Raw genomic sequence first — 19,859 nt, 5'->3', positions numbered from 1 at the left:
AAATGGGTCTCCAGTTGGTTCCTTTCCTTGGTACCAGAAATAGCCTGGAATAAAAACCTTGACCTTGTTCGTGAGTAGGTACCTCTTGAATAGCTTTCACGTCTATGAGCTTTGAAATTTGTAGTTGTGCCTCTGCCCTTTGATTGTGTGGCAGGTTTGGCATGCCTCTCATTTTTGGAAGAGTGTGAAAATGAAATCTGTAGCCTCTGTTTATAACGTCCAGGATCCATTTGTCTGTTGTGACAATATGCCAATTTCTTGTAAATAATGCCAGCTTTCCTCCCAAAGGTGCTGCCAGCTGAGACTTGCTTGGCATGGAAAGGAGGAAGTCATTGGGTTTGTTTCCTGTATTGTTGTGCACTGTCTTCGCCACCTCTTGGTGCTGGAGTTTGCCATTGCCTGCCTCTATATGATCCTTGTGATTGTCCTCTGCCCCTTGTGCCTGTATCTACCTCTTTGGGGCTTGTCCGTGGCTGGAAAGGACCAGTTTTAGAAGGCCAATTTCTGCTAAAGCGTGGTGGTTGAACCTGTAGAAAAGCTTTGACAGTTTGCATAGATTTGGCTTTTCTTCCATTTTCCGTAGTATCTCCTCAGCATTAGTACCAAATAGCACATCCTTTTGTAAAGGAGCATCTAGTAGTTTAGCTTTCACATGATCAGGCAAGATTTGTTCCCTAAGCCAGGCATGTCTACGAATGACTGATCCTGTAACAGCAGCTCTACTTGAGGCCTCTAGGGCATCATAGCCACATTGTAAGGTGTGTTTACCCACTTGTTCTGCACTATGCATCATATCCTGCAACTCCTTCAAATCTGGTTGTTCAGGTTGAGACATTTTATTTCTTAATTGTGATAACAGAAACTGCTGATATTTAAGCATATGAAACTGACAATTTAAGGCCCTCATGGCTAGGGTGGCCGAGGTATATACCTTTTTTCCCCACCTTTCTAAGGATCTTGACTCTCTTTCTGAAGGTAGTGGATTCTTAGCAGTAGAGACCTTCATTCCCTTGGGGCCTTGAGAAATGGTTTCAGGGTCAGCATTATGGCTTTTGTAAAGAAATTGGTGGGAATTAGGAACTCTGTAGTACCTATCAGGCTTGACTGGGGCAGGAGGCAGGGAATCCGGATTAAGGCAAGCCTCCGCATAAACATCATCAAGTATGTCCAAGACAGGAGGTATCGCCAGAGGTCTGTGTTGACGTAACAAAAAAAATTCCCTAAGTCTTTTCTTGGAATCAGAAAAGTCTTGGCCTTCCCAATGGAAGTGTTCCCTCAAGGTGTGCAAGGTTTCCCCAAAAGAAAAATCCTCTGGAGAAGATACAGAAGGAATGGAATGCTCTGCATCAGAGTCTTCAAAAGGGGAGTAAGAGTGTTCTCCTCTACATCAGAATGTTCTGAAAAAATGGAGCCCTGATAAGAAGAGGGAGAATCTTCCTCCACTCTGGGTCTCTTGTCTGGAGGGGGATGGGAACCCCTGATAAGAGTAATTAAATCCTCAGCCATTTTAAGCATCTGCTTTTTAGGCATGGGGCCTGGAGATGGGCCCTGTGCAACAGGCCTCTTGGGATGCCTGGCTGATTTGGACTTAGTAAAGGCCTTAATGGAAAAGGAAGATGAGGGACTAAAGACACCATGGGTGGAAGTGGACCTGTCCACATTAGGAGGCTCAACGCTCACAGTGGCTTCGGTGGTTGTAGTCTGGGTATGGGCCGAGGTACCTGCGGTCTCGGTTACAGAAGACACCGCCAAAGAAGTGTCGTCAGCAGTCAGGGACTGCATAGGCGTCTCACTGAGAACCAGACCACGTGTAGCCGGTTTTGGCGTGGTGTCGGTGGAGACCGCGGACCTCGCGTGTAGGTCCTTGTCCTTTCGTTTTTTGGACAAAACGGTAGTCGGAGTCTCCGACGACATTTTATAATCAAAGGCTTTACCAAAAAGGTGTTGGGTGAACTCTGCCTGACGCTTAATAGTGCGTTGATTGAAAGTAGTGCAAAAGCGACAGCCCGAGACGTCGTGGTCTGGGCCTAAACAAGGTATGCAGAGGGAATGGAAATCCTTATGCGGTATTTGCTTCCCACAAGAAATACAATTGTTAACTTTTTCTGACATCGGTCTGAGGCAAGAAAAGTTTCCCCAACGGGGTACTTAGCTTTAAAGAAGACTTCAGTTTCCAATTTTTCGTAAATTCAGGAGCTGGCCGACCGGCACTTGCGAACTGCTTCTGCTTCGGACACCGCGCGGCAAAAAAGACTGGAGAAAATGGCGTCGGCTGTGTCTTATATACCCCTGCCTCACTGACGTCAGGAGAGAAAGCGACAACAACCGATGCTGGACCTAGACTTTGGAATTCGGCCGACCGGGGACCTGCCTGACGGCAGAAAACCCATCTGTGATTACTGCAGCTGTATTAGCACTCGAACATCTACATTTATGGTAGGTGCAAAACTGTACTTTCTACCCAGTCAGTTGGAATCTGCAGTAACAAGAGTATTTAAAGTTGCCAGAAAAAATAAGTCATCTAACAGGTCCACCCCAGACCAGTTCGGATCTAGAGTCTATTCCAGGTTCTTTTTAGTCCTGAAAAAAAACAGGTGACCTGAGTCCAATTTTGGACCTCAGCCATCTCGGGCAGTTCAGAGAAACAGACAAAGTTCTAGATGGTCACAGTATAGTCCATTTTACCTCTGCTTGGTAAGGATGATTCAGTGTGCCCTGTAGATCTCCATGATGCATACTATCCTATAAATAACCAGGGGCAGTCCAGTAGATTTCTCCATTTCCAGCTGGGAGCCAGTCACTTTCAGATTGGTGCACTGCCCTTCGGTCTCACCACAGCCCCCCATGGGTGTTCATGAAGATTATGGCAGTGGTAACAGCTCATCTCTGACTGGAATGGATCAAAGTCTTCCCATACTTAAAAGAATTGTCTCCTAACTGTTACTTCCAGGGATCTGCTGGTGCAACAACAGGAACTGTTACTCTGCCTTGCAGACTTTGTAGGACTCGCAGTAAATCAACCAAAAAGCCAGCTATCTTCCAGAAAAACCGGGGACCCGCCTGACGGCAGAAAACCCATCTGTGATTACTGCAGCTGTATGCACGATGAACATCATTGGTAGCCTTTAACTTCCCTTTTTTGTGGGTACAAAAAGGGAATAGTATAGCCTCTGGTGATTATCCTTAGCACCCAGGAATCCTATGTAAATGCTCTACCAGGCATGTGGATGCAAGGTTAAGCAACTCCCAACCGTCTCCACACTACCGCAACTGGGTAACCCTTCAGGAGCACTTACCGTGTTTCTTAGTGAAAGGATCATGACAACCCTGATTTGTTGGTCCGCCTCTGCCCCTAGAGTGACCTCCATTTAAGTTAGCTCCCCCTCTACCTTGCAGGGAGTGGGGGTGGGGTCTGTCTCCAGGAGTGTCTAGGTGATAAATCTACAATTTTTCTGAACCACATCTTCTTAACTTCCCTTTGGTTCCTACAATAGGTCATTTGTGGGGTGAAGAAATGAATCCCCACATCAGGCAGGGTCTTACCATCCTGTTCACTCCTAGTATTTCTTTAACTTTTAGCGCAAAAAGGATGGTGCCATCAAAGGGGGCATTAACAAAGGACATCTTAAAGTTTTCCACAAAATTGTAAAGATACATCCGGGCATGTCAATGCATGGTAATGCTGTATCTGCTGCCTTAGCTGTGCCATCTGCTGCAACAGAAGGAAGGTGCATGGCCATGTTAGAAGTGGACTGTAGGGTAGACATTTGGCTGTCCACTGTTTTTTGAACATCTGCTGGTAAGACACCAGAGAGAGATTTGGAATACCTGTTGATCAGGTCTCTCTGAAAATGAGTCGTGTGCGAGGTAATTCAGAGCTCTAAGTGAGAAAGTTGCAGAATCACAAGTCTAGCCCTACAATCTGTCCAGCACCCTAGACTCCCTGTTAAATTTATTTTACACTTCTTTACTGATAAAAGTCCAACTGGACACGGATCCTTTTTCAGTGGAAGCCCAGGGTGAAAAGCTCCAATTGTAAGAATTACAAACAATATAGAAATTGACAAAGATGCAAGACATTATGGGTGTATACTGTAACAGTTGCATAGTGATGGTCAGTACAAATTTCTATGACAAAACATACAACACATTTTATACACAAGTATTCCACAGTTTAGATAAATTAGAAACTAGTTTCCTGCCATTTAACTCTCTGTATGTTAGCAAATTATTTCACACTTTATACATGAAAATTTACAATTACAATGAGAAAAACACTGGTTTCCAGACTTTTACCACACAGTTTATACATGATCATATACAATTTGAATTAGAAGGAGATCAGTTTTCAAACATTTGAAGGTTAGTACTGTTGTCTCATAACTAAATGCTTTCCTCTGTGGTTATAAAGTCTGAGGTAGGGCCTATCCAGGACAGTTGCAAGAGCAGAGCCATGTGTCCATTAGGTGTGATTTTAGAAGTTTTTTAAATCGTATTACAGAGGAGTTGGAGGTTATTGTGGTTGAGAGTTTATTCCATCTTTTGGTAATGGCATTTAAGAAGAGTGTCCCCAGTGGTGGTGTTAGATTTGGTAATGTCTACAAATAGTTTGTTACTAGAAAGGAGAGCTGTGTAAAGTAGTATATGGTTGATTTTCAAGAGCAGGGGTTTTAACAGATTGGTGGAGTATTTTGTTAGCACAGGTTAACTGATTAAAGTGTACTAACTAAGTAAGCTCTAGCCATTTCAGCTGTTTAAGAGCTGTACAGTGGTGTGCCCTGTGGTGCACTGGTGGCAAACTTGGCACTGTTAGTATAACAAGATTCAGTTTATTATGATCAGTTTTCTAGAAACTGATTAGAATTGGGGAGGTATACAGGAGAAATGACAAGAGGTGTGTGCAAGTGATGGTGGCTTTTGTATTTGTTTTTAGGAATGGTCTGTTTCTATATAGAATGCCTAGTTTCTTGTGGACTTTCATAATGGTTTGAGCTATGTGAATATCAGATTTCAGGTTACTTTCAATTTCTACACCTAGTAGTTTTTTGTGAGTTATAGGGGCAATAACAGTTCTGTGTTTGGACATGATATCAAGATGGGGAAGGTGAGTGGGGATGAACCTAAGAACTCTCAGTGGACAATTCATTTTTCATGGCTGCTGCTACTACTACTAACATGGCATCTACTGGTGGTCCTTTATTCCAATGTTTCTTATTCTTTGGGTTCACTAAAATTTTGTCAGGCTTTTTAGGAATAGGTTCCATTCCTTAAGGCTCCTTCCATGCCCACTGTGCCACAAAATGTATTAGACCATCCACAGGTAACACCACACAGAATGCAGATGAGCCAGTACCAAAGGCTTAGAGGAACACACATTTGTCCAAGGAAGGGGTTTCGGTGGATCAACTTCCCCTCGGCTTCATCAAAACTAGAACACCATCAAATATGACATTTTCAAGGGGTATCTGGGTGACCCGCCACCTTTAACCAAAGCAGTACCTTCTGTGACAAACTCCAGAGAATAGTCTGTTTCCATTTGCATGCATATAAGGTGAAGAATCAGATGAGAAAGCAAGAAATGTGGAAAATGCATAAACATAGTTACAAGTATAGAAAACTCCTGGAAGAACCTGATGTTAATCAGGCTCCAACACAGGAATGGATAAAGACAGGTGAATTCAAACCGAAAAAGAAAAGGTTAATATTTGTGGCCCAAGAGAGTAGACTACGTACACATTGATTTAAAGTCCACTGAACATGTGAGATAAACAGACAAATGTAGGTTTTGTAAAACAGAATTGGAAACAGGTACTCATCTTGTTACTGGTTTCGACATACTAATGCCAGAAGGACTGTATACTGAAATGCATAATAATGTGGCAAGACTGTTGCACTGTGATTGTGCAAACATTACAATACTGATATAGCTGAAAAACACTAAGAAACATGAGCCATAAACTATTATACAAAATGATGAGGTCTATATCCCTTGGGATCATCCACTACCAGCAGTTCAAAAGACAGATGTAAGAAAAATAGACACAGTGGCCCATGAAAAGAAAACAAAAGTAGCATTTGATCACAGAAATTGCTACACCCAGTGTCTACAGTGTCTACTTACAGAGAGACACAAAGTCATAAAATACCAAGATTTACAGACAGAAACGAAAACAATGTGGAAGAAGAATACCCACACAGTTCCAGTAATAGCAGGAACAAAGAATTTACAGTTGTATTTAAGTATGTTACCAATACATGTAACTCCGTACGAATTGCAGGAGTAATTACTGGGCACATTGCAGGTGCTGAGAAGAGCAGTTCTGGCTAACATCAAAGACTGAAACAATACTAATCTCATGAACTTTAATTACACTTCAAGTTAGGAATGGGGTCCATACCCATCATGGTATTAGAAACACAAAAGACGGAGAAATTAAATAGTGAATGGAGCACAGGACACACCAGCTTCAGTGAGAATGTAGCTTGAGGAGAGGGAGATCAGACCCAAAAAAGTGATGGAACTAAATTCTTCTGTTTCAGGTGCTAGACTAAAAGGATCTATCAGCTACAGAGAACTTTTTCTTACTTTCTCAGGTCTTTTCTCTTCAGATCTTTTTTTCTCTCCAACTTGTCTACTTCTCTCTGTTTTTCTTTCTACTTTTCCCTCCTTTTCTCTCCCTTAATACTAGGTGCAGATGAAGCTGACCTTGGAGTAGAAAAAAAGAAGTTATGTACTCACCATAACGTTCCATCTCAGTAATTAGACTTCATTCTTCTGCACATATAGGTATTCGGATCAGTGCCGGCAAAACTTTTACAAGCATCAACTCCGAGCTCCAAGCTCCTCCCCTACCTATAATACATCACTTCCTCCTGACTAACCCCAGATCGAGTTTGCTGTCACTAACTAGCAACGTAACCCACAATCCAAACAGGATAAGACCTTAATAGTGAGGGGGATGGAGGGAGGGAAGGTGCAGAAGAATGAAGTCTAACTACTCAGATGAAACGTTACGGTGAGTACATAACTTCTTTATCTGAAGTAGTTAAATTCATTCTTTCTGCACATATGGGACAGAGTCCCCAGCTACTAGTATTCCTGGAAGGCCTTTATGGAAGGATATTTCGGAGCACCGCAGAGCCAAAGGATGCTCTCCCTCTAGAGATCAAATCTAATTTATAATGAGAGATAAATGTATGCGAATTGGCCAACGTGGCTGCCGCACAGACATCATCTAAAGGCACTTTTGACCAGAAAGCTGCAGAAGTGGCCATTGATCTAGTGGAATGAGCCTTCAGTAAGCCAGGAAGAGATAAGCCCTTGTCCTTGTATACTTGTGCAATACAAAGAGTGATTCACCTTGCTAAGGACACTTTTGAAACTGCTTTGCCCAAACATGGTTTTGAAAATGAGACAAACAGTTGATCCGACTTTTGGTAGGGTAGTCCTATGAAGGTAAAAACAAAGCTGTCTACGGACGTCCAATAAATGGAGTCTATATTTGCCTTTATTTTGGAAATTTGGGAAGAAGACTGGCAAATTTATAGATTGGTTAATACTGGCTGCTGAGGACACCTTGGGAAAGAAGGAGGGGTTTGTATGCAGCGAAACCCTGTCCTTATGAAAAATCAAATAGGGGGGCACGGAGGATAAGGCCTGTAACTCTGAAACCCTTTTAGCTGAGGTGATGGCAACTAGGAATGCAGTCTTCCACGACAAGAATTTCATAGGGATTGAACCGGCAGGTTCGAAAGGCTGAGAGGTCAATGCTTGAAGGACTAAAGTCAGATCCCAGGGAGGAACTGATTGTTTAACTGGAGGTCGCAAGAGAAAGGTGCCCTTTAGGAACGGTTTACACAATTTGGCAGAGGCCAGAGCAACCTTATTTTCGCCTACATGGAAATTAGAGATGGCAGCCAGTTGAACCTTGATGGTGGATGAACTTGCGCCCGATTGAAAGAGACCAGACAAAAAATCTAAAATGACTGGAATAGGGGCTGTAAAAGGGTTCTGATTGCATTGAGAGGTGCAAATGGAAAAACGTCTCCACTTGCTACTGCAGAGTTTCCTAGTGGAGGCTTTGAGAGATGCTGCCAGAATGTTCTCAACAGGGGATGAAAGTCCAGGAGTCCTGATGATCACGGGAACTGGAGCAACCCCAGCGTCAGCTTGAGACTGTCCAGGTTGGGCAGGGGCAAAGCCCAATGGATGAGCAAGTAGATCCGGGCATGGATCTTGAGTCCATGGAGGAGCCAAAAGGTGAGACCATAGGAAGGGAAATCACACATGGCAAGGCCAGAAGGGAGCTATGAGAATGACTGCACTGCAACCGGCAAGCTTTCTGAAGGAACTTCAGTATCAGAGGTAACGGGGGGGTAAGCATAAAGTAACCCGGGAGGCCAAGCATGGACTAGAGCGTCCCTTGGGACATCCCCTGGAGGGGGGATCAGAGCGAAGAAAGTTGCTGCACTTCATGTTGGAAGGAGACGCAAAGAGGTCGCAGCAAGGTTGACTCCATACGAAGAAGATTCTCTTCGCCACCGATGGATTTAGAGACCACTCGTAAGGCAGGAGAATTGCCCGGCTTAGACTGTCCGCTAAAATGTTGGAGTGTCCCGGGATATGCGTTGCTATCAGAGACCGGTTGGTGGATATGGCCCATTCCCAAACTCTCATGGCCTCGCGACAAAGAGGGTAGGATCGGGTCCCTCCCTGCTTGTTGATATACCAGACTACTGCCATGTTGTCTGATTGAATGGCCACTGTCCCTGGAGGTAGGACAGGATGGAAGGCTATCAACGCTAAAAGCAATTCCCTCATCTCCAGGACATTAATGTGTAGCTTGGTCTCTAGTAGGGACCACATGCCTTGGACTGTTCTTCCCAGGAAGTGCCCCCCCCACCCGAGCTAGGAGGCGTCTGTGGTCACCGTGGCTTGGGCCAGCGGGGCTTGAAAGCTGCGCCCCACAAGTATGTCTGATGACTGAAGCCACCACTGGAGTGACATTCTACATGTCCAGTTGATTCGGATTTGGAAAGTCATCGGGAGGTCTAGCCAGGACCATTGAACTGCTAGATTCCACTGAAGGGTTCTCATATGAAAACGTGCAAGAGGGAGAATGGAAATGGAGGCTGCCATCGAACCCAAAGCCCTGAGAACATCGCCTGCTGTGACTACAGAGTGCTCTGAGATAGCTGACACGTGGAGTCTGAGATTTCTTATCCTTTCTGGGGTGAGAAAGATCTTTGACTGAATAGTATCCAGCCTTGCCCTGAGGAAGTCTATGACCTGAACCGGAGCCAAGAGGGACTTGTTGAGGTTGATCGTGATGCCTAACTTGTGAGCCAGACCGAGAAAGTAGTGTAGGGCCTGGCACAAGAGACATTTGGTGGATGCAGCGAAGAGCCAGTCGTCTAGGTAGGGGAATACCTGAATGCCCTGTAGTCTCAGGTGAGCCGCTACGACTGCTATTACCTTGGTGAACACCCTGGGGGCTGTGGTGAGACCAAAGGGTAGGGCTCTGACTTGAAAGTGACCTAGCTGAAAGCGCGGAAACCTCCTGGAGCTTCTGTAGACCTTGATACAATAGTAAGCGTCCTGGAGGTCTAACGAGCACATCCAGTCGCATTCTCTTAGAAACGGTAGAATGGACTGTAGAGTGACCATCTGGAATTTTTGTTTCTCTACTGACAGGTTGAGGATAGACAGGTCCAGTATGGGCCTGAGGTCCCCCGTCTTTCTTTGGCACTAAAAAGAACCTGGAGTAGATGCCTGATTCGGACTAGTCGGGGGGGGGGGCAGTTCAATGGCTTGTTTTTGTAACAGTTTCGAAACCTGTAAAGCTGTGGCCTACCTGTGATGGGGTGGAACACCTGGGAGGCGTGCTGGAGTTATGGGGGATGATATCAAAGGGATAGAATAGCCTCTGGTTATGATATTTAACCCCCAGCGGTCTGTAGTAATGGACTCCCATGCCGCTGGATGTAAGGAGAATCTTCCCCCGACTGCCTCCAGAGTAGAGCAGTCGGGCAAACCCCTCAAGGTTGCTGTGTGGGCCGGTCGGAAAAGGGTTCCCTAGACCCAAAGTTTCTGGGACCCCCTCTGCCTCTGGGACGGCATCTGTCTTGTCCCCCTCTGCCTCTGGAGGACGAATAGTCCTGAGTGTCCCGGAAAGACTGATTTCTGGAACCACATCTTCTTTTGCACCTTCTGGTTCCTGGAATAGGATCTCTGGGGGTTAGAGAAGCGGATTCCGATGGCAGACTAGGTCTTTCCATCCTTCTCACTCTGGGTGAGCGTGTCGCGTACTGTCTTCCCAAAGAGGGATGATATATCGAAAGGGGCGTCAATAAAAGAAGCCTTAAAGGGGTCCGCAAATTGACACAGTCTGATCCAAGCATGTCGCCTCAAGGCAATGCCTGTACCAGCATCTCTAGCGGCTCCTCTCCAGTGGGACTTTCTGAAGAGGACTCGTAAGCCTCCGGGGGTTCCCTGAGGGGAACAACCTGGGGTTGCTTTGGCACGGGCTGTCCTGAGACAGGGTGAGGGGAGCAGAATCCGAAAACAGGGTGAGGGGAGCAGAATCCGAAAACAGGGAGGTCTGGGTAGGATCAGAGTAGGTGAGCTGTGGTCTCAACCCCTGGGAGAGAACCATTTCCACTACCCTGAATGCCGATGGAGAGCCCACCTCCATAACCCATAAGGATGAAGCCCTCCCCGTGTCCGAAGCAGGGATCGGAGCTGAAGGCAGGGTAGTCTGGGCACCAAGGATGGGATCCGAAAGAGAATGACCTCGACCCTCGGGTCCAACTCCCTGACCACGGCCCCAAGAGTCTCCTGGATCCGAAATCTGATCCAAGGAACTCAAGGTGATGGCCAGCGTCAAGGAAACGAGAACCGTCGGCGCCGAACCCACAGCTCCAAAGGGCCTCGGATCCGAGAACCCCGAGCATCGAGTCGGATCGGGGAAGGAGAGATTGGGTGAACTAGAGCTGTAGAAGGACCCTCTCCGATGGGGGAGGGACCTGGTAAGACCCCCATCTGAATCTGATTCTGGATGAACCTCCTCATCAGCCTGTCTATGTCAAGGTCGGAGACGCTCAGAGTCGACCCTGAAAAAGCGACTGAAGCGGGTCTTGGTCGGATCTGAGGGGAGTGCCTCGGCACCGAGGGCTCCATCGGCTCCGGCGGAGAGCGGAGCCAAGGAGAACGGGACCTGGGGACTTTAGAAGAGGGGCTGGAGAAAGACTCCCTGTCGGGGGATCTTTTCCTGGACCTGTCCCTCTCTTTGTGGCGCTTCTCCCTCTCTCTCGTCCCCACCTTTCTGGGATGAATCTGAGGCCGCAGGATGAGCGGGAGGTTGAGTCCCTGCCTGCAAGATGTCACTGGCTGGAGCGAAGACAGAGGCAGACTCTAGGGCAGAAGCTGGCAACAAACCCTTGGCACGAGCTTAGCCCGATGGTCTTTCAAGGCCCTGGGGTTAAAACCCGCACAAATGTCGCAGGAGGTTGACAAATTGGAGACCCCTAAACCAAGAACACAGTGTGTCCATCAAGCTTGTGACTACACTCTGTGCATTTTTTTAAAAAGAACTTTAGGCTGTTCAGCCAGAAGGGCGGAACAGTAACTAAACACTAAGGCCCACACACACACACACACACACACACACACACACACACAAACAAACACACACACAAAACAAGGGATGGGGCATAGGCGGGAACTAAAACTACCAACAAGCTACACAGAAAAAAAACTTTTTTTTTTTTTTTTTTTTTTGTTTTTTAAACACGACGACCACGCGTGGAGGGGGGAGGAAAAGGGGAACATGTACACACACCAACTGTACTGAACAGAGAAAAACAAGAGAAACCTTACCACCTTTACTTAGAACTCAGAGACCACGATGCTAACTCTTAGAGCGGCAAATGAGATCTGGGGTTAGTCAGGAGGAAGTGATGTATTATAGGTAGGGGAGGAGCTTGGAGCTCGGAGCTGAGGCTTGTAAATGTTTTGCCGGCTCGGATCCAAATCGGATCCGAATACCCATATGTGCAGAAAGAATGAAGTTAACTACTTCAGATCATGGTTTTAGAGGAGGAAGACCCCATCTGAAGGGGGAGCAAACCTTTCAAATAAGCTTCTATTATCAGCCTCAAATTGTTCTGGACACAAAAGAACCAGAGATAACATGGTTAGCCTTTAAATGAGCAAGACAAACGGTATACACAAAAAGTGCACGTCTTCAGGCTGGAGTATGTATCCATAAGCTTAGCACTTTTTAAATCCTTGTGCTTCCTCTGACATTACAAAATGACACTAAGAAAAAAGAAGTTATGTACTTATAACGTTCCATGTGTGTTGCCCATCTCATCCTTTATTCTCACTGATGGGTCGATCTGCTCCATTGGATCTGTCTCGGCCATTTCTTAAGTTCAAGGTCTTCAGCAAAGTTCAAGGCATCTTTATCCATAATGCAATCCCCTAGCTTCCTCAGATCTTGTTTGCCCCTAATACACTTACAGAGAGAACATATATATCAAAATATATGCATGAATATCAATTCTGAGGCCATATGACCTTGTAGTAACCAATTTCTGTTTCTCTGTCTCCCAGGAGTATAGGCAGGGGAGTATGGACAGAGGGTTGTGAGAATAAAGAATGAGATGGATAACACACACATGGAATGTTATGGCAAGTACATAACTTCTTTATGTGATGTTGTCAATCTCGCCTTTATTCTCACTGATGGGACCGCGTCCTAAGCAACCTGACTCTTGGGTGGCTCATGGGAGAACATTTCTCCGAACCATAGAACCGAAACAGGCTCTACTCCTAGAGGCCAAATCCACTTTAATACGTAATAAATGTATGAGGTTTTTGCCCAAGATGCTGCAGCACAGACGTTATCTAATGGTAATCTAGCTTGAAAAGCTGCAGAAGTGGCTACAGCCCTTGTGGAATGAGCTTTAACAGAATTTTGAAGGGTTCTGTTCTTTGAATTATAAATGTAGGATATGCATAGTGTAAGCAATTTAGATAAGGTAACTTTTGTGACTGGTTGACCTTTTTTAATACCAGAATAAGAAATGAAGAGCTGATCTGATTTTCTAAATTCAGAAGTTCTATGTAAGAAGAACAGTAACAATGAACATCTAGGAGATGCAAAGAATATCCTCCTTTACTTTCGAAGTTACGGAAGAAATCTGGCAGCTGTACACATTGGTTGAGATTAGTATCTGACAACCTTTGCAGAAATGAGGGGTTAGTGCATAAAGAAACTATGTCTTTATGAAAAACTAGGTATGGGGGCTTGGCAGACAAAGCTTGTAATGCAGAAACTTTCCTAGCTAAAGTAATAGCCACTAAAAAGAGCATTTTCCAGGAGAGCTATTTCAACTCACAGGTAGTAGATGATTCAAAGGGAGGACAGATGATGTTCAACAAAATGAATTTCAGATCCTAGGGCGGTGACGGGTTCCTGTATGGGGGTCTTATTGTAGTTCCTTTTAAGAATGCCTTGCAAAGTCCGTGCAGCATGATAACCAGAACCATTTTCTCCTATATGGAAATTTGAAATTGCTACCAACTGAACTCCAGTAGTGGTTGCTGCAGCTCCTTCACTGAAAAGTTTTGCCAAAAATTCTAGAATAGAATGTAAGGGCACAGAAAAGGGATCTAACTGACTATTGCTAGCCCATTTACCAAATCTCTTCCATTTGCTTCTGTATAGTTTTCATGTAGATGTTTTATGGGAAGAGAACAAAATATGCTTGACTGGAGAGGAAAGGAGGAGAAACCTGGCGATCTGGAGAACTGGAGCAGCCAAGCTTTTAGTCTGAGATTGTCCAGGTTGGGATAAACCATTCCAGACGGGTGATTCAGAAGGTCAGCAACAGGGTCCAGAATCCATGATGTGTCCCAAAGATGAGGCTGAAGAAAGGGAAACCAGATTTGACGAGGTCAACAGGGGGCAATAAGGACTGTAGTCTCCAACAAACTTGCTTTCTGCAAAAACCTGGGATTAGAGGGATTGGAGGAAAGGCAAAAAGAAATCCTGGAGGCCAATTGTGACAAACCGCATCCACTGGTGACTCCATCGTGGGAGGGATCAGGGCAAAGTAGCTGCTGCATTTAGCATTGGTGAGTGATGCAAAGAGATTGCAGCAAGGCCAGCCCCACTTCCAGATCATCTCTTCTGTAACTTTCTGAGGGACCACTCGTGTGGCCATACTATGGCAACTATGGCTCTGCTCAATTTGACTGCAATAAAGCTGAAATTCCCCCAGGATGTGCGTTGCTATCAGAAAGCGGTTGGAAGTCATTCCCACTGCCAGACCCTCAGAGCTTCATGATAAATGGGGTAAGATTTGGTTCCCCCCGGTTTATTTACAAGACTACGGACATACTGTCTGACTGGAATGCTATTTTTCTAAAGGAAGAGTGGCTTGCAACGTTAAAATCATCGCCCTCATCTCCAGGATGTTTATATCCAAGTGAGCCTTGTGTTCCTGCCAGATGCTTTGGACTGCCTTCCCTAGATAATTCCCCCAACCCTACCTAGGAAGCGTCTGTGGTCACCGTGGCCAGAGGTTGAGGGGGGATGAAAAGAAGGCCTTAAGATACTAATGGAGAGTGAATCCACCACTGAAGATCTTTTTTTGCAGGTGTTTGTTAACATAATTTTGTGAGACATTGGAAGTACCATGATTGACCATTGTGTGAAAAGCAACCATTTAAGTATTCTCACATGAAGACAAGCTGGGGGAATGAGTATGATAGATGCAGCCATCCTGCCCAGTACTTGAAGAACCAGTTTTGCAGAAGCTCACATCTTACTGATCAGCAATCTTACATAATGGAGGAGATTGCCTACTCTGTCTTGTGAGACTCCCGCTATCAATGTAATTGGGTTTATCTCTGCTCCTATGAAGACTAAATTCTGACACGGCTCTAGAGCAGATTTTTCGTAGTTTAATACCTAGGGAGGTGCAAAGCTGAAGGATATAGTTCCTGACTTGTAGCAGAAGATGCCTGGTCAGGGTGGTTATGAGCCAATCGTCCAGATATGGAAACACCCAGAATTCCTTAGCATGTCAGGTGAGGCGCCACTACTGCCATGCATTTGGTGAATACTCTGTTGACTGTAGTGAGGCCAAAAGTTAGAGCTCGAAATTGGAAATGAATGGCTCCTAGCTGGATGCACAAGAACCATCTGGATCGCCTTTCCATTCGAATATGGTAGTACGCATACTGAAGGTCTATAGACCACATCCAATTGTCTTTTTCTGGGAATGGAAGTATACAGTGCAGTGTCACTATTCGGAACTTGGTCTTTTTCACCGACTTGTTCAGATTGCTGAGGTCAAATACGGGTGTCCAGTCCTCTGTTTTCTTTGGAACTAAATGAATCCTGAGTAAGTTCCAGATCCTCTCTGGTCTGCAGGGACTTCGTGAATGATTCTTTTCATCAGCAACTTTTGGATCTCTAGGGTTGCTTGATCCTTTTGACTGGGTGGAACGTCTGGAACCGATTTGTTTGTGGGAGCAGGAAAGGAGAAAGGAATGATATATCCTCTGGATATTATGTCCTGCACCCATTTGTCATTTATGTTTTGCCAATCGACCCCCGACTGCCTCCCGAGGCAAGCAACCAGACATTCCTTCAGGAGCACTGGAAGGGTCTAACAAAGGAGGACTCTCTGAACCCTGACTTTGCAGGCCTCCCCTGCTGCAAGGTCGGCATATTCCATTATTGTTCCCCCCTCTAGCCCTGGTAGAAATTTCACCTTGTGTGTCTTGGAAAGGCCTTTGACATTTTCTGAACCACTTTTTCCCACTACCTCTCTGACCCTTAAGGAAGGGTATGGTATGTATGCAAAAATGCACTCCAATGGCAGACAAAGTCTTGCTCTCTTGTTCACCACTAAGTAAAAGTCTCTAACGTTAGGCCAAAAAAGAGAAGCCATCAAAAGGGGCATTCACAAAATAAGACTCAAAGGGCTTCACAAAATTGCAAAGGCACACCAAGGCCTGCCTCCTGAGAGAGATGCCCGAACCCACCTCTCTATTCGCTCCATCTGCTGCATACGACACCAGTCACATGGCCGAGTTGACAACAGAATTAAGGGTTGTAAGCTGAATGTTACCTTTATCTGCTGCCGCATCAGCTACAGCTTCCAGGAGGGAACCTGAGAGTTCCTTTAACAGATCCCTCCGTACTCTAGTGAAGTGGGTAAGGTAGTTCAGTGACGCAAGGAGAAAATCGCTGATGAAAAAAAGACAGGCATTCCCATACCTATCCATGATCCTAGAATCCTTATTAGGAGGATGGACAGAGGAAATGGTCTATGTCAGTTCTTTTCAGTGGCTGCCACTATGACCACGGGATCAAATACTACAGCTTTTGTCAGGAAAAGACTTCTCTTAGAACTGTAATGTATTTATTCAGCCTCCCAGGAATAGCTTCTATAAAGTCTAGGGTCTCACAAGTATTCCGAGAGATTAACTCGATAAGCGCATCAGAAAGAGGAGTCACCCAAGAGGTTGAAGGGTGAGACCCAAAGGCCTTCAGGTACACCGATTCCACGGCCAAATGGGTTGTAGACTGCCAGTCACCTCTCTGCTTCAAAATTTCCAGCACGTCTCCAAAGGAGACAACTTCAGGAAGCGACCGTGGGGACTCTTCTGAGTCCTCTAAATCGGTGTTAGACATGATGCACTCCTCCAGAGAGTCAAGATGCTTCCTCTTTCAGGACCTCATCCGAGAGACCTCCTCAGTGAGGTATTCTGGAGAGGTTTCAGAAGAGGGTGGGGTCCCTGTTGGACATCCTTAGGCCTAGGGTCTCTGTGATTCTGTGGAAGGGTTACACGAGAGGTCAAACACCTGCGCAGAGCTGGGAGAAAGAACCGAGGAGGACTGTGTCTGAGACTGGGAAGTAGTCAAAATCCTCCTCATAACTTCAAAGTCAGTCCGCCCCCACTCCAAAGAACTCCCCGGATCAGACAATCTAATTGTTGGAGCCAAAAAAACCTCTGGAGAAGAAGATGGAAGCTCTGAAGCAGAGTTAGGAGCCGAACTCACCCATGCTAAAGTCCCCAGAGACAGGGTTGGATCCGGAGATATCCAAACCAGCTCCACAGACCTGACTGGAGAGTGTCGGCTCCCTGAGGTTCCCTTTTCCAATGGAGCAGAAACACTCTGAGCAGTTGTAGGATCGGAGGAAGCTACATGCATCGGATCTGATACACACCACCAGATAGATGATGGAATCTTTCGGCTCTGAAACAGAGGGATGGATCAGAGGAGGAGACAGTGCTGAAGGGGCAGACTGTCGGATATGATATCTGTGAGTTCGGATCCAATAATAATTTGGCCAAGACCAGTGTCTTCACAAGCCTTTGACCACCATATCCACATCTCTGTCAGACAGACTCCTGGTCTACCAGGTAGAGAGGGCTGGAAATCTAGACCTTGTTAAGAAGGGTGAAGGAGCAGAGATAGGACCAGCTCCTAAGAAGGACATCTGCTCCAATACCTAAATTCCATGGGCAAATTAGTCTTCACATCCAAAGATTCAGATGAAGATTTTGGAGCTGAAGGTTCTGATTGCTCCCAGAGAGTCTTCGATGCAATTTGAGTTGTCTACTCCATGGGTTCAGTCACAGCCAATGGCTTAGAAGCCCTCTGTTTCAGCTCCGACGATGATTTTGGAGGTGAAAAAGGTTTTAAAGATTTTCTGATTTGGGTGAAGAAGAGACTGAAGTTACAGTCTCAGAAAAAGTTTTTTTTAACAAACCCTTCAAATTAAGCTTGTTCTTGCGCTCACATCAGAGCACTTTGGTTGAATCCAGGACAAACTAAACAGGACTCTTGTAAGTGAAGAGACCCCAAGCAATAAAAACAAAGTGTGCGAATCGCTGAGGGGCATCTTCTTCCCTCATTGCGCACACTTTTTAAAGCAAAGAGGCTTCCCTTCTTTTTGAGACAGTCACATACACACTTATACCAGACAATGCCTAAACAGGAAAGAAGACAGAAAGGAAAGAAGATAGATAGGAAAAAACATTTTTAATATCTAATCGTCCTCTAACTTAAATGGACGAAGGGGAAAAGGGAAAAAGAAAGGGGTGAGTAAGAAAAAATGTCCTCCAACTAAAACAGAAATTAGTTATAAGTCCTCCACTTAAACAAAGCTAACAACTGAAGTAAATTGTACAAACAGTAAAACTATACTTTACTCAATCTAAAGGGTAACTATAAATAAAAAAAATTATAATAGGAGAAACTATGGTGCAATAAAGAAGTACTATAATAGAGATAAAGTAGAACATAGAGACACTTAGCCCAGAGCTTTGCTATGTAGAACCTCTTTCACAGAGCAGCAAAAGAGATCTGAGGAAGCTAGGGGGTTGTATTACGGGTATAAAAGGATGGCCTCAGGCTTTTCTGAAGACCTCAAGCTGTAAAAATGGCCAAGATGGATCCGATGCATCGCATCCGACACATCAGTGAGAATAAAGATGAAATTGTTGATGTGATGTTGCCAATTTAGAAAAAAAAATAATTGTTGCTGTTACCAACTACATACGACTCTCGTGAAAAACACAGAAAAGTCCTAACAGCTAAGATATCTTTAACAACTATCCAAACACTAAAAACACGCTACTATATTACTTCTATGAAAATCTCTCTATAAAGAAAAAATAAACTAATGAAAAATCACTTCTATAGACCAAAGTATGCGAATATTCTAAAAGGGAATAGGGAGAAACCTAAAACAGTTATAATTTTGACAAAGAAAAGCAAAAAAAAAAAAAACACTTACAATGACTGTGAAGAGGAGAGCTTTCAGACACACATCTGGAAGTTTCTGGCAGCAAATAAGAGCTGAGACAGCTTAGTAGAGAGAGAATAATGGGTTGGGGTGCAGTCAGAGCCTCAGGGTGACAGCTTTAGAAGCAGGCGTAAAGGTCAAATCTAACAACCCAAATTATGAATTAGACAAAAACAGACATTGGATAAACCTCACAGAAAGACCCAGACTCAAACACTGTCACTGAGAAAAGCAATATGGCTATCAAACAACTCAGCAAAAACAAACAACAAAACTGCAGATACTCACCTATCTACAGACCTGCCAGGACCTACTCCAAGCTCTGGCCTCGCACTTGGTAAGAGGTAGGATAACCTATCCATTATTGAGGAAGCTACAGGCAGAGCAGCAATGTTATGATTCATCTTCTTCAGTTCATTCACAATCGCACAGGTAACGCACTTGAGTACATGATGGGGAAGATGTAATGTTACTGTGGCCCACTGAAAAAAAAGAATTATACAAGTATGACAGCTTTCCATCTTTCAGTGATCTATGGCATTCTTAGTCAGTCATACAAATAAAATCTACAAGCTAATAAATCGTTGTCAAGGGCATTATGCTATTAGACTGCCTAAATTATAGCAGCAGATTTCATATTCATGTCCTACAGGTTTGCTGCGACTTTCTACCTACCTCTATCAAGATTTAAGATTTCATTTGTCCCAAGGGGACTTCAAGGAATTCCACTATCTGCTGTAGTAGGATGTCGCTGTGTGTAGATACATATCAAAATCATTGCATTTATTATCAAACTTAAAACTTAGATTTGAAGCAAAGATGTAAGCAATCCACAAATGCAACCAGCCATATCCAAACAAATCACAATTGGGGAAATGATATCAGAGTACACAAAAAAGGAAAAGTTACAGCATACACAGGAGGAATTCAGAGCCAAAAAAAACAATGCAATAGTGTGAAAAATGTTAGGGTTTTTTTTTCCAAAAGGTTTTTCCCCTTTTAAACCCTTTTTATTTTTTTAA

At 44.7% G+C, this 19,859-nt stretch overlaps 1 protein-coding gene across 8 annotated transcripts in view; it reads right to left on the bottom strand.

Moving 5' to 3' along the window:
• BIRC6 (baculoviral IAP repeat containing 6) overlaps nt 1–19,859 on the bottom strand; it is a 4,524,268-nt gene that overhangs the window by 4,316,991 nt on the left and 187,418 nt on the right. For all 8 annotated transcript variants that reach the window (XM_044058419.1, XM_044058463.1, XM_044058448.1 and 5 more), the window contains exon 4: nt 19,126–19,319. In XM_044058419.1, coding sequence (XP_043914354.1) covers nt 19,126–19,319 — 194 coding nt within the window. The remainder of the gene's footprint in view (nt 1–19,125; nt 19,320–19,859) is intronic.

Source organism: Protopterus annectens, chromosome 1.part2 (assembly GCF_019279795.1).
Source record: "Protopterus annectens isolate FY-2018-M chromosome 1.part2, PAN1.0, whole genome shotgun sequence".
NCBI lineage: Eukaryota > Metazoa > Chordata > Ceratodontiformes > Protopteridae > Protopterus > Protopterus annectens.
Note: the sequence above shows the minus strand (reverse complement) of the source record. Positions and strands in the feature narration are given on the sequence as shown.